Source organism: Phaethon aethereus, assembly GCF_964289735.1.
Source record: "Phaethon aethereus genome assembly, chromosome: 5".
In the NCBI taxonomy this organism is placed as follows: Eukaryota; Metazoa; Chordata; class Aves; order Phaethontiformes; family Phaethontidae; genus Phaethon; species Phaethon aethereus.
Window position 1 is genome coordinate 62,791,528 of NC_138579.1, and position 16,099 is coordinate 62,807,626.

The following is a 16,099-nucleotide window of genomic DNA, read 5'->3' on the forward strand; positions in this document are numbered from 1 at the left end:
TACCAAGTTAGCTTAAGCCAGTTATGAACCAGCTTAGGCTAAATAAAAGCAAGCCACTCTTCAATTTTGTCTGCACTTATGTTACAGTGATTTAAATGCCTGAAAAATAAGCAGAATATTGTTCAAGGGATTCTAGTGAAACTTGCACATATAGACAAATCCTAATGGAGAAACTCAGCCTTGCCCTCAGGGAGTGAAGTTCCCACTGAAGCCAACAAGAACTAGTCTTTTTATGGCACGCTGAGTTTGGCGCAGTATTTTTCAGTTGTTATTTTAAAGTGTGATACTCTTAGGCAGCTATTCATTCAACCCAAAAACACATTTGGATGTATTGTATTACGCTGAGAAGGTCAGTATTAGTTAGCTGACAGGTAACTGAGACAGCAGTCTGTCTTTACTAGACTTCTATTTATATGAAAGATTGAGTTTCTTTGGTTGTTTAGTATCCAAGTCATCCAAATGTATATTTGTGTACTCTAGACATAGCATGTTTATACTGATCATTAAAATTACTAGGGGTTTTTTTTTTTCTTTTTTTTTGCACTTGCTTTATGGAAATTTTCTGACTGTAGCAGACTAGACACATATAAATATACAGCACATATATACATAGAAATTACAAAAATACATTTTATTTATATCTGATTTTAAATAATAAAAATGAAATTTCACATTTGTTGAAAGATTAGCTAGCATTCCAAAAGTTTCTGCAATATTTGCGGTATTGGAGCAGAAGATATATGTATATTCCAGGATAACTATGTATCACAACCTCAGTCAGGGTTTATAATATAATTATTTGGGGAAAAAATAGCTCTGCTTTAGAAGTTTGTGCTTCATCAATTTCTTTTTCTATCCCCTATTCTAGTCTCCTCTCTCCTTCTCCTCTCATTTTATTGATGGCCAAAAAGCTAAACCAAGTTCCCTTTCTCACCTCAGTAAAGACCAAAGAAACTCCGGGAAATGAAATGATCAGACAAAATAGCATAAGCAGTTGAGGATAACCAAATAACTTACTGAAATGAAGGACATTACCTTTAACTCCAGTAGACATCAAACATGCCCAACACAATGTATTTTGCAACAACATCAGTTCCCGAAGCTAATCGCTGAAGGAAGTGAAAACAATTGTTCATGATCTCCAACTGTTTTGTACAACTGCAAAAGATGAACTATTGTCCCATTCAACTGGTTTGATTTTCTTTTGGGATTGGATTCATACAACAATGCAATTAGTGACCTTTAACTTGCACAATATAAAGTCAGCATAATTTCTGGAAATGCTCTCTTTTTCACAGAACATTAGTATTTTTGTTAATCCATGTAATCGTTTACTTATTTACATGTTAGTATAATAATCATGTCCTCTACATTCAGAAGTCCCTAGGTGTGCATTCACTATTCCAGCGTAACCAAAATCAACTGCAGCTTCAGGTAGCACTTTCTGGCATCACTTTAGTAGATATCATTGTTTTAAAAAGAGAAAAAAGCACTGTATTAAACAGAGAGTTTTCTTGTCCAAGCAGGTGTATTCATTATTCCAGGTTGGAAAGACTTACTCAAAGGTCTCAGGTTTACCAGCTTCACATGCATTCAGAGTCAAAAGCCTGAATATAAACCAAATGTGAATAACCTTTTTTCGTTTCTCCTGGAAGCTTCTAGCACCGATACCCTTTGTTGGCTCTTCGTGCATTGTATTCTCTCACACTGAAAAAAATCTCCTCCATAACTCATCAGTGGCATTCAGGGACAAGGCAGACACCAATTATCAAAATGTCATTAATGTTCTTCAGAGTCTTCTCTTCTTTCACCTCTTTGTACTGTTAATAGGATGAGGATAATTGGGATTATTTACAGGACATTTATTTGTATTACTTACTTATCTCAAATTCTTTTGGCTTGGATATGGTCTCTAGAATGAAAAGGCTGAATGACTCTGCATTGCTGAAATCAGTATCCCTTAGACAATGTCCTGCAGCAAACAATTAACATGGCCACCACCACACCTACCGTGCCCTTTCACTAACCATGTTCTACTGTATTTTCTTCCTTAATCAAAGTTTTGACATGCAGAAGTTATTTTACAGAAGCTCTACCTTTGAGCCTGCAAATGAAATATCATGTGGTACAGACATGTTCAGCGGCATCCGTAGTGGTGGTGGGTCGCAATGCGAGAACTAGGCGACAAGCCATTGTGTATGATCAATCTTATCCATGTTAAACAGTTACCTGGCAGCATTTCCTCAGCAGGCAAGCAGAATTACATATCTTCAGAGTCCTGCTGCTCTACTTCAAGTAATTTCATAGTGTTGACTTTTCAGACAAAGAAAAATGCCATCACTTTAGCACAATTCACAGCAAGTTTGTAACTGAAAATTAAAGGAGTCGCTTTCTTGGCTACGCCAGGTTGCATGACACAAGTATTATGCACAAAACATATTAGACCTGGAACTCAAACATATCTGTTTGCTTCTTGGCCAGTTTAGCAACTTCTTCTCTTATCGCCTTTACGAGGGCAGCTGTAGAAATGTTGGTGAGAGGAGCATCGGACGGGTCATTTTCCGTCAGGCTCTGCTGAGAAGCTGCGGTGGATGGCAAAGGAGCTTGTTCCAGGCTGGGATGCATGCTCGCTTGCTGGCTGTATTGGCGAGGAAGTCGCGAAGGGGAATTATGTTGGTAGCGGGGCCTTGGATAAGCCTCGATGTATCCAGGTAGTGGAACCTGTAGAGCGTTGTAATTGCACAGAATTACACAGAACAGTTGATCCGCAGTGCCACCTGCCAGGTAACACAAACCTCCCCGGGGCAGAACAAGATGTAACAGATAGGACCATATGAAGAGAACATAAACCTCCTACTCCTAAGCGTCCATTTACAACTGTCTATCTTGGCACGTGCCGTTTATGCACACGTGTCAATGTACCGGGTACTCAACTCCTCAGACCGCGGCAGCAAAAACACCTAGCAGGGGAAACACTGCCTGTCCTAATTTACCAGCACTACAAAAAGTCAAAGGGAGACGGCTTTTCTGAAGGTGTGTTCTCTGCTTACTATTCCTCCTCGGTTTTAAATAGGCAGCACCACTACATTTCAGGACACCGAAAAGCCTAGAACAGAAAAGTAGAGTTTGCTGATTTGCAGCCCCTGTCTAATCCAAGTCAGCCAAGTCTCTGGACTTACTGTTCCTAACAAAACCAACACGGATAAACTCAGGTATGCCAACCTGGAAACTCAACACTGAAAAGGAAGTTTGACTTCTCAGAAGGATCAGGATTTCTGGCCGCATTTAACAGAAATACATAGGGGATTCACAATTTTACTCTGTTGTAACTTCACTGATTTCAGCCCCGCATTATACTGGCTAAAGCTAAAATAATAACATAGGCCCTGTAGTCCCTGTGAGATATTAAATTTCCTTCACGAATCTATGAACCACAATAACAGTCTTTACAGTCCTCAGAAGTTTTTAACGCATCAAATAAAAATAGTACCTATTTCCGTTTTGCAAGTCTATACAACAGGAATCCCCAGCCCTTCATTTTGAAGACGGCTTTATGTTGTTGCAGAAGGCAACCTGTAACTTATTACTGGGACAAGATAATCTCTCCTTACCAGCTGATCATTCTAGTCCACACCAACGACAAGTAAGGAAGGTTCAGTGATGCTTTTTTATGAACTGAATGACTCAGAAAACTAAACTTATCTACACTATACCGATAATACTACACTTATAAGTTAACTGATAAGTTTCCACAATGTTTAATCACTGAAGAGTTAACTTTGTAATTCTTTTTGCTTTAAATGGGAAAAACACATGGTTTTGACTTTCCAAATATATTAAGGTCTTATATAAGCATATAATACAGGCAGCCAGGCAGATGTCTCAGCTAATTTTTGGATTTGAGTCAGGCTGAGGTATAAGGTGCTTCACCCACAAAGGGCTAAGGCTTTGGCAGCTATGGCAGAAGCAGAATTTCAGAATTTGAGGTGTCTGCAAGCAGAGTGAAATGTCAAGCTGTGAAACACCTGCTAGTTCTTTATACCTTCTGGGAAACGTGGGATCTCAGCATGGACTTCAGAATGACAGCTTTAAAATTTTGCTTAAATCCCATTTTGCTCTGGCCCTGTGAGAATTTAACAACCCCTTGGGTGCTTTTGAAAATCTTGCCGCTTCATCCATCTAAGAACCTAGGAAAGCCGGACCACTAGGATTTACGCATGCTCTATACAATCCTGGCTATCCATCGAGCGATGAAGAGAATGTCAAACACGTTCAGTATGGTGTGATGAGACAAACATAGGAAGCAGGCATGATATGAAAGTGATCATTAAATGCAGTTGCCTCTGTTTAGTTCACAACAGATTGCTCAAAAGCCAAACATTTTAGTAGCACAACATGTGAACGTGCCACTAGAGGCCACCAGGTTACTACTTTCACTAAGCATCTAGCAATTTGGAAAATAAATGCTTTGCTGGGTACAGTTCCCTTCTTCCACAAAACTTTGCGCTTCAGTACTTACCTTTTAACTGAGAAAATAGTACATTACAGTAAATTGAGCTTATAAGATAATTCTTTGTTGTCAAATCTCCTGTTTCCCATGTCCCCTTGTTTACAGTCCAGCTAGTGGAAATGCATGAAAAGTAAAGGATTTCATTTTTCACCTTATAGATACTACGCCTTTTCTTCTTACTGTCAAGAAAACCTTGGAAGTGGGATCAAGCTATAATCTAGAGGCTCAGAAACCAGAAAGCATCCAGAAACTCAAACTCTGAGTATTATTTTACACCTTTATTTTTTGCAGTTTTATTCAGGCTTTCTGACCGTATTTTGTTGCTAACATTATTACTAGTTCCCCTAGTAACAATTTTCAAATAAAGACAATTTCTTGACAGATTTGCAGTCATTGGGAGGTGCAAATTCATTGCCGAAACTGAGGTGGTTTGGTTTTACATTTTTCCTCTTCTCCTGCAAAGTCACAGGAGGGATGAAAGTCTGAGTAATAAGAAGGAATATTTGTTTCCTTTGAATTTGATATTGCCACAGTTATTTTTCAGACAGCTTCTTGCATCCCTCTCCATTCTTCTGTGTACAGTCTACCAGCACTAACTGCTCTTCCCACCTCTTTCCCTGAAGACAGGGAAACCCTCAACAGCGTTACACTCTTCTCCTTCCAGAGGACGGAACTGGGGGCTGGAGACTTGTGTTCCAGTTCTGTCCAGTTTATTTGCAGTCTCCCCTTTTGACAAGTGATATCTGACTCTTTTTTCATGGGACTGCAGCCAAGAAGTAGGGGTACAAAAGGGAAAAAGAATGGAAGACAAGTAAAATACTTTTCCTGTTTTGTTTTGGTTTTCTTTTTCTTCTTCTTAAAGAAAAAGTTTAAAAAGATTGCTTAGACACAACGGGCCTCCTGGATTTAAAATGTCAGTAGGGTTAAAGACAACAACAATAACAAAATAAACAAATAAATAAAACAATGAAAAGCAAAAGGGTTTCCATGCTTTAAAGGACAGCTCTGGGAAGGGAACCTGTACGATGGCATCAAAAGCCTCCAGGTGTCAGGGGCACACCAACAGTTGTGCTCAGCTTACAGATGAACATACTTCTTTTTTCTTGACAGTTCAGTCTACAAATTCAGACTTGCACCTCACATTCAAACTGAATTCTTTTCCTCGCAGGCATCAGGAGCAGTAATAAAGATTTGGTAAGAAATGGCCGCCCTCGGGAACATTTACACGACCATGTTGTCTCTTGCTGCTCAAAGACTCCAACTGTTAGACTTCAACTGTAATTCACTAAAATATTCCATTGATGATATGCACAAGGAAATAGAATTCAGTTTGTTTAGCTGAAGTGGTTCTGCATAAATACCAGATGTAAGCTCAAGCAGCAGAACTGATCTTTTTTTTTTTCCCCCAGTGTAAAAAAAGCCCTAAATTTTAGAAATTGTTTCAAACATGATAAACTACTGCAATTCATTTAAGGATGTCTCAACTTTACTTCTTTGAAATGTAGGTATACTTTGGATAAAAATTACATCTGTCCCAGACTAGGATGTAAAATGTGCATTTAATTATTTAATTTATGATCTGTCACTGCAGCCTGCAAGAGGACTTGAAGCACCGCGTAGCAGGGCTGCAGCACAGCCGGGAGCTAGGTTCGGGAGCTGGGCTGTCTTTAGAGAAGTATCCAGGAGGGAAGGATGCTCCCCAGCTTCCAAACAGCACAAGGCTGCCTTGGGAGGCAGCATCACCTGCTCCTGCCACGTGCCAATCCAAATATTTAACCTCTTTTTTTTGAAAGAAAAACAGTACCTAACCCACCAAATTTGAGTGGGTGCCAGCCCCTGACCTAGTGAATGATTTAACTCTCTAAAAGACCTTACTTACAGTTAACAGGATGGACAGCTAAAGTATCCTTGCCCCCTCTCATAACTTTTCACTACTAGAGATTATTATCATTCGAGGAAGAATTACCTTGCTTGGATTCTTTGCTGATCACTTAGCATTGCTTAAAAACCCTCCTCTGCAAATAAAGAAAATATATGTAGTTAGAAGAGCAAGGATGCTTACCGAGTCTGCCCACTGCCCTGGTAATTCATTCTCTCCAGCGTAGGGCATCCAGGCTTGGTTCCTGTATGCGGTGGGTGGTGTTGGGATAAAATAGCCCGTGAAGCCAGGTCGGTTTGCTGCTGGTATGGCAAACACTGCTGGTACGGTATTTCCTATTAAGAGGGTAGATATAATTAATAGCTGATATTTTCAGTTATAAATTAGAAGACTTTTTTTTTATTGGTGAGAATGTGATCACCATTGGTTGGATATAAGGCTCCCACAGTCTGACTAGAACATCTCTATAATGCTAGGAAATACCAGAGAAGGCAAGATTTGCAGTTGTCTATATAATCAAGCTCTGCTTTCAGATAAAGATGTACGGACTTAATCCTTAGGACTTGGTCCTTGTAACAACTGACCTTCATCAAAACTTTGAATCATTAGGAAAAAAAAGGCTTTCTTTCCCCTCTTTGATATATTCAGTATTTAGCTCTTGTTACCATGAGTTTCAGAGTAGTGCACCTTTCTTTTCAGCAGCAGGTTACAGAGCATTCAGTTTACATAGTAAAACTGTCTTAATATCTCTAAGCACAAAACCTACAAAAATGATTGAACAATACATTTAAAAGGCTGTAATCTCAACAACCCCATCATCAAACTTCAATGCTTCCATAAAAAACACCAAGGCTCTACCTGCTCAATTCCTTTTCCAAGAACAGTCTATGACTGCAATGAATTACGCAGCTACGACTTAAAGATTTCCAAGGAAACTTGCTGACACCAAATCCATTTTATCACGTCTTCATCAAGACATAGGGATGTCCAGGAAGCCTTCTACTAAAATTCCACTATCATACTCCAAGCTGGGCAGGAGAAACCAGCCTTCCTAGTATGAGGTTCAGCCACATCTCTGGATATGGTTACACCTGCTCTTTCAGGTAGGGTTTATTCCTGGGGCTCACAGAGATGGCATGAAACAATGTGGTTCTTGCTGCAATTACTCAGATTATCCACAGGATATAACTAGGCAGTCTGGAAGACCAGCATCTTATCCCATGCTCCCACTATTTCCCTTGTGAGAAGCCACCATAACTCCATGTATTTGCCAATTTTAGAATAAAATACAAACAACTTGTCTGTCCAGCAAGACTTCCTTCCTCTAGTGCCTCTACATTCAAAGACCAACAGCAGCAGTGTACAACTGCTACACTATGGTAATAAAATCCTCATTCCTAAATCCTGGGCGAGAAAACTCTGTATCACCTTTATCAGGTACTAAGTAAAGCATGTGGACAGTGTGCTTTGAGTACTCAGTTATAATACATGGAAGTGTATTTTACTTTTCAGATTCACAGAATATGTCAAAAATAACATCATTTATGAGAAAGCAGAAGAGCTAGTAAACCCCATAAGAACACAATAAAGTAAACTCCTTTTCACTGAGGAATGGAAGTACGGTAACGTTGCATAGATGGGCACTGGCTCTGTACTAGAGTCAATGCAGAGAAAATGCAACAGCACATCATTTGAGTATTACCACTAATTGCCCTCAGTAGATATGATACCACTGCGTAAGAGGTGCCAAGAAAATGGCAAGACATGGGCATTCCCCTGAACTTCAAACAGAGAATAATTGATAGAAATTAGTATCACGTACTGGCTGCTTCAAATATCTGCCCCCCAGAATGTAACTTACAGCCCTGGCACATCCTCGCTTCTGAACACTCTGCAAGAGGGTTATGCTGTCTACTCTGATAGATACTGGGAACACTGCATGGGCTCATACGTAGAGATAGAATGACTCGAACAGTGACACCCAACCCCAAAGCAGTCTCCACAAACCCAGCAATTTATAGGTTCTCAACAACCTCCCATGCAGTCCTTGGCCAGAAGGGCTATGGAAGCAATCAGGGTGTGCAAAGAGAAGAAAAATATATTTTGTAGAAAACTGTCTCCAGAGCAGAAACATATCATCTGTTTCAACACTGTTTCAAACAAATTTTCAGAAAAAAATTGGAAGAAAAATGAGCAATAGGTCATCCAAAATATGGACTAAAAACTCTTTACAGTTACACGGTGTTTTCTACTGTTAGGGACTAAGTCCTAGCTTTTGTTTTGACATCAGGTTGTAGGTGAAAAGGCACTATGTCAGGAAGGATGCTGGAGTCACCCAGCCATTGGAGAAGGTGAATTCACTGTGGAATTGCTAAGGACCAGTGGGATCTACAATGTATGTCTGCACAGCAGGTACCCACAGGGTATCTCACAGGACCTCTATCCCAGTTCCTCCCGCCCCTTGGTTTGGAAGGAGGTGGGCTAAGAGGTGTGGGCGATCTTTCTTCTTCCCAGGTGTCCTGGTTTCAGCCAGGATAGAGCTGGTTTTCTTCACAGAAGCCAGTGTGAGACTGTTTTGGATTTGGGATGAGAAACTGTTGATAATGTGCTGATGTTTTGGGTTGCTGCTGAGCAGTCAAGGACAGTCCAGCTTCTTGTGCTGGGCTGCCAGCGAGCAGGCTGGGGGTGCACGGGGAGCTGGGAGGGGACACAGCCGGGACAGCTGACCCAGACTGGCCAAAGAGATATTCCCTACCATACGACGTCATGCCCAGTACATAAACTGGAGTTGGCCGGGGGGCGGAAATCGCTGCTCGGGGACGGGCTGTCGATCGCCGGGTGGTGAGCAATTGCTGTATTGGGCATCACTTGTTCTTGTACATTCCTTTGTCGGTATTATCATTGTTGTTTCCTTCTTTCTTTCTGTCCTATTAAACTGTGTTTATCTCAACCCACAAGGTTTTTTTCCTAATTCTCTCCCCCACCCTACTGTGGGAGGGGGAGTGAGCGAGCGGCTGCGTGGTGCTTAGTTGCCGGCTGGGGCTAAACCACGACAGTCCTTTTTGGCGCCCAACGTGGGGCACGAGGCTTGAGATAATAACAGTTGCAGGTCACAATATCAGTTTATTTGATTTGCATGATGCTCTCGTCTTTGTTGTACATGTTAAGGATCGGTGTTGGTCTCTGCGGGCTGCTGTACTCGCCTGCAAGTTTTGTTTTTCGAGCACTGACCTTGAGCTTAATGTGGTATCATCTGAACTCTGTACTAAAGCCGTTACTGTATTTTGGCTACAGTCTTGTGGAGACGATTAGCAATTATACTTCTGCCTCTGAAAGGCTTTCTATGGAGGAAATGCAGAATGATACCTTTGCTACCCTCTATCATAACGTTTCCTCCTTCATCACAGTAATTTTTCCGTATTTTGAACACCCTTGGGTAGTTATAATACCTCTATTGCTACTTCTGGGGAACATTGTTTCGGTTTTGTCTAAGGTTGGCAAGCGATTTAAGAATATCACCCGGAGATCTGCCCCAAGGCTGGATAGTTATGAATGGCAGGGCGTGTGGAACAGCATGGGCAAATGCCTGGGGCGGTGGGCACCTCCGGTGTTTTGGAGCTTCACTCCCGAACAAGTGCAGAATCCTGATAAACTAGCAGAATATCTGGAAGAAGTATGCTGTCAGCCTGGCAGCTCCAAGGAGACACAAATCATTGCCATGTGCTGGGGCCTGGCCCATGCCTACCGAGCTCTATTTAACACTGTGCAAAGGGGAGAGAGGGTCTCTGGGTCTGATGGCAATGTGGCAGGCACTGTGACTACTCCAACCCCTGCAACAGGCACTGTAGCTACTCAGACTGTTGCAGCTGAACCAGAGAACCAGCCCATCCCAGTATCAGTTGCCCCTGTACAAAAGAAGAAATCTTGGAAGCGGAAGTCAGCTCGTTTAGTAAGGGAGGAGGAAGATTCTGCTAAGAGGGAGGCAGAGGAAGCGAGTGAGGAGGCAGAGTGCTCTGAAGCAGGGCCATCACAAGGACTGAAGAGGGAAGAGAGCAGGTCATCGCTTGAAGAGGAGGAAGAGGAAGAACTCATAAAAGAGACGGTAACTACCTGATCTCTATCACTGAGTGAACTGCGAGATATGCGAAAGGATTTCAGCCGTCGTCCAGGTGAGCACATTGTCACCTGGCTGCTCCGATGCTGGGATAATGGGGCCAGTAGCCTGGAATTAGAGGGTAGGGAAGCCAAGCAGCTGGGATCCCTTTCTAGGGAAGGGGGCATTGACAAAGCAATTGGAAAAGGTGCACGAGTCCTCAGCCTCTGGAGACGACTCCTGTCGGGTGTGAAGGAAAGGTACCCCTTCAAGGAAGATGTTCTATGTCACCCAGGCAAGTGGACCACCATGGAGAAAGGTATCCAGTACCTGAGGGAGCTAGCGGTGCTGGAAGTGATTTATGGTGACTTGGACAATGGACAATCATCTAAAGATCCAGATGAAGTCAATTGCACGCGACCTATGTGGCGGAAGTTTGTACGGAGTGCACCATCATCATATGCCAACTCATTAGCAATAATGGCCTGGAAAGACGGAGAGAGACCAACGGTGGATGAATTGGCTGGCCAACTCCGGCAATACGAAGAAAGTCTCTCTTCCTCCCTACGGGCCTGCGTCTCTGCTGTAGAGAAACTGTCCCAGGAGTTCCGGCAATTCAAAGAGGATATGCCCTACCCTCCACCCGTACGGACCAGTGTCTCAGCCATTAGGAGTAAGCGCTCTTCTGTTCAAGAGAGAGGATATAGAGGATACACACCGCGAGCCACCCTGTGGTTTCAATTGCGTGACTACGGAGAGGACATGAGGAGGTGGGATGGAAAACCTACCTCGACCCTAGAGGCACGAGTACGTGAGCTGCAAGGGAAAACAATTACAAAAGGGGGTTCAGGTTCCTCGAGGAAAATCGTCGCTCCACTTTCCAGTGGGCAGTTCCCCAGAAAGAATAGAAGAGCTGATCTCACCTCTGATCCTCTTGAGGGGACTTCTGATTCCTATTTACAAGAAGTGGGTAACGAGTACTATGAGCAGGATTAGAGGGGCCCTGCCTCCAGCCAGGCGGAGGAGAGGGATAACCGAGTTTATTGGACTGTGTGGATTAGATGGCCTGGCACACCAGACCCACAGGAATATAAGGCTTTAGTGGATACTGGTGCACAATGTACCTTAATGCCATCAAGCCATATAGGGGCAGAACCCATCTGTATTTCTGGGGTGACAGGGGGATCCCAACAGCTGACTGTGCTGGAGGCCGAAGTGAGCCTAACTGGGAATGAGTGGCAGAAGCACCCCATTGTGACTGGCCCAGAGGCTCCGTGCATCCTGGGCATAGACTATCTCAGGAGAGGGTATTTCAAGGACCCAAAAGGGTACCGGTGGGCTTTTGGTATAGCTGCCTTGGAGACGGAAGAAATTAAACAGCTGTCCACCTTGCCTGGTCTCTCAGAGGACCCTTCTGTGGTGGGGTTGCTCAGGGTCGAAGAACAACAGGTGCCGATCGCTACCACAACAGTGCACCGGCGGCAATATCGCACCAACAGAGACTCCCTGATCCCCATCCATGAGCTGATTCGTCGGCTGGAGAGCCAAGGAGTGATCAGCAAGACTCGCTCACCCTTTAACAGCCCCATATGGCCAGTGCGAAAGTCTAATGGAGAGTGGAGACTGACAGTAGACTATCGTGGCCTGAATGAAGTCACGCCACCACTGAGCGCTGCCGTGCCAGACATGCTAGAACTTCAATATGAACTGGAGTCAAAGGCAGCCAAGTGGTACGCCACCATTGATATTGCTAACGCGTTTTTCTCGATCCCTTTGGCGGCAGAGTGCAGGCCACAGTTTGCTTTCACCTGGAGGGGTGTCCAATACACCTGGAATCGACTTCCCCAGGGGTGGAAACACAGCCCTACCATTTGCCATGGGCTGATACAAACTGCACTGGAACAGGGTGAAGCTCCAGAGCATCTGCAATACATTGACGACATCATCGTATGGGGCAACACAGCAGAAGAAGTTTTCGAGAAAGGGAAGAAAATAATTCAAATCCTTCTGAAAGCTGGTTTTGCTATAAAACAAAGTAAGGTCAAAGGACCTGCACAAGAGATCCAGTTTTTAGGAATAAAATGGCAAGATGGACGTCGACAGATCCCAACGGATGTGATCAACAAAATAACAGCTATGTCTCCACCAACTAGCAAAAAAGAAACACAAGCATTTCTGGGCGTTGTGGGTTTCTGGAGAATGCATATTCCAAATTACAGTCTGATTGTAAGCCCTCTTTATCAAGTGACCCGGAAGAAGAATGATTTTAAATGGGGCCCTGAGCAACGACAAGCCTTCGAGCAAATTAAGCAGGAGATAGTTCATGCTGTAGCCCTCGGGCCAGTCCGAGCAGGACAAGATGTTAAAAATGTGCTCTACACGGCAGCCGGGGAGAATGGCCCTACCTGGAGTCTCTGGCAGAAGGCACCAGGAGAGACTCGAGGTCGACCTCTCGGGTTTTGGAGTCGAGGATATAGGGGATCTGAGTCCCGCTATACTCCAACTGAAAAGGAGATACTGGCAGCATATGAAGGAGTTCGAGCTGCCTCAGAAGTGGTTGGCACTGAAGCACAGCTCCTCCTGGCACCCCGACTGCCGGTGCTGGGCTGGATGTTCAAAGGGAGGGTCCCCTCTACGCATCATGCGACTGATGCTACGTGGAGTAAGTGGGTCGCGCTTATTACACAGCGGGCTCGAATAGGAAACCTTAATCGCCCGGGAATCTTGGAAGTGATCATGGACTGGCCAGAAGGCAAAGATTTTGGAATATCACCAGAAGAGGAGGTGGCGCGTGCTGAAGAGGCTCCACCATATAATGAACTGCCAGAGAATGAAAGGCAATATGCCCTATTTACTGATGGGTCCTGTCGTATTGTAGGCAAACATCGAAGGTGGAAAGCTGCTGTATGGAGCCCTACACGACGAGTCGCAGAAGCCGCTGAAGGACAAGGTGAATCAAGTCAGTTTGCAGAGGTGAAAGCCATCCAGCTGGCTTTAGATATTGCTGAACGAGAAAAATGGCCAGTACTCTATCTTTATACTGACTCATGGATGGTGGCAAATGCTCTATGGGGGTGGCTACAGCAATGGAAGCAGAGCAACTGGAAACGCAGAGGCAAGCCCATCTGGGCTGCTGAATTGTGGCAAGATATTGCTGCCCGACTAGAGAATCTGGTCATAAAAGTACGCCATGTAGATGCTCACGTACCCAAGAGTCGGGCCACCGAAGAACATCAAAACAACCATCAGGTGGATCAGGCTGCTAAGATTGAAGTGGCTCAGGTGGATCTGGACTGGCAACATAAGGGTGAATTATTTATAGCTCGGTGGGCCCATGACACCTCAGGCCATCAGGGAAGAGATGCAACATATAGATGGGCTCGGGATCGAGGGGTGGACCTGACCATGGACGCTATTGCACAGGTTATCCATGAATGTGAAACGTGTGCTGCGATCAAACAAGCCAAGCGGTTAAAGCCCCTCTGGTATGAAGGACGATGGTTGAAATATAAATATGGGGAGGCCTGGCAGATTGACTATATCACACTTCCACAAACTCGCCAAGGCAAGCGCTATGTGCTTACCATGGTGGAAGCAACCACCGGATGGCTGGAAACATACCCTGTGCCCCATGCCACCGCCCGAAACACTATCCTGGGCCTTGAAAAGCAAGTCTTATGGCGACATGGCACCCCCGAAAGAATTGAGTCGGACAACGGGACTCATTTCCGAAACAACCTCATAGACACCTGGGCCAAAGAGCACGGCATTGAGTGGGTGTATCACATCCCCTATCATGCACCAGCTTCCGGAAAAATTGAACGATACAACGGACTGTTAAAGACTACACTGAGAGCAATGGGTGATGGGACATTCAAACATTGGGATAAACATTTAGCAAAAGCCACCTGGTTAGTCAACACTAGGGGATCTACTAATAGAGCCGGCCCTGCCCAATCAAAACTTTTACGTACTGTAGAAGGGGATAAAGTCCCTGTGGTGCATGTGAGAAATATGCTGGGGAAGACAGTCTGGGTTACTCCTGCCTCAGGCAAAGGTAAACCCGTTCGTGGGATTGCCTTTGCCCAGGGACCTGGGTGCACTTGGTGGGTAATGCGGAAGGATGGGGAAGTCCGATGTGTACCTCAAGGAGATTTGATTTTGGGTGAAAATAGTCAATGATTTGAATTGTATTATGTTAATTGTTACACAATACAGTATGTCATTACTACTATGGTTGCTATCTACCATATCGATGGTATTACAGTAAGAATCACCCAGACTGATGAAGAATGAGCTTCACCGAAACTAAGCAACATGCAGCAGTGATGGAACCAGAACTGGCTTCAGCAGCTTGCGCCCAACAAATCCCTCGAGACCGACATCTTCGACCTGCAGATCATGGACATGGACCGTGCCAGATAACGATCCAACACCACATACCATCTCCCCTGCCCTGAGAGACTGCTATGATGGATGAAGCCCAGAGTCATGGACTGAATGAACTACACAGACATTTTAAAGTGATGGCCCATGGACTAAGAAAGTGATATCTGTGTGTATATATTAAAAGACAGGAAGAGTAATAATGAATAATTGGAATGTATTGAAAGTACAGGACCTGAGCATGACGTAAATGGTATGGAATAAGGGGTGGATACTGTCCTGGTTTCAGCCAGGATAGAGCTGGTTTTCTTCACAGAAGCCAGTGTGAGACTGTTTTGGATTTGGGATGAGAAACTGTTGATAATGTGCTGATGTTTTGGGTTGCTGCTGAGCAGTCAAGGACAGTCCAGCTTCTTGTGCTGGGCTGCCAGCGAGCAGGCTGGGGGTGCACGGGGAGCTGGGAGGGGACACAGCCGGGACAGCTGACCCAGACTGGCCAAAGAGATATTCCCTACCATACGACGTCATGCCCAGTACATAAACTGGAGTTGGCCGGGGGGCGGAAATCGCTGCTCGGGGACGGGCTGTCGATCGCCGGGTGGTGAGCAATTGCTGTATTGGGCATCACTTGTTCTTGTACATTCCTTTGTCGGTATTATCATTGTTGTTTCCTTCTTTCTTTCTGTCCTATTAAACTGTGTTTATCTCAACCCACAAGGTTTTTTTCCTAATTCTCTCCCCCACCCTACTGTGGGAGGGGGAGTGAGCGAGCGGCTGCGTGGTGCTTAGTTGCCGGCTGGGGCTAAACCACGACACCAGGTCATAGACAGCACAAGGGTTGCTATTTTAAATGAGTTAGCAAGGCTGGAAATAAGCATTCTTCAGACATGTACAGAGAAGAAAGTGCTGCCCCTGTAGATGACACATGGCTTCTACACCAAAATGCTCTTTCAATTTAACCACAGCAAAATAACCTACTATTCAAAATGAACACTCGATTGGCTGATGTAATAACTTATCCCAGTTTTTACTGCAACATCATTATCTTAAAGGTGATGTTGATGGGCTGCATGAGCCAGCCTTAGGCTGTTTCATGCCAAATCCGCTCCTGCACCAATGTTTTTTCATCTGTTGAGGCAATAAAGATTTTTTTTCCTATCAGAACTTTAGAAATCCCTGTTTGTATTACAGTTGCAGGTTTCTCACAATTCTCTTTGTCTTTACCTATATT

The 16,099-nt window shown here is 44.2% G+C and overlaps 1 protein-coding gene across 1 annotated transcript in view; it reads right to left on the reverse strand.

Moving 5' to 3' along the window:
• Positions 1–2,439: 2,439 nt before the first annotated feature.
• Positions 2,440–16,099, reverse strand: part of KIAA1549L (KIAA1549 like) — a gene marked incomplete at both ends in the record, with an annotated part of 141,459 nt that continues 127,799 nt past the window's right edge. The window contains 2 exons of the mRNA XM_082000306.1: positions 2,440–2,721; positions 6,573–6,724. Coding sequence (XP_081856432.1) covers positions 2,440–2,721; positions 6,573–6,724 — 434 coding nt within the window. The remainder of the gene's footprint in view (positions 2,722–6,572; positions 6,725–16,099) is intronic.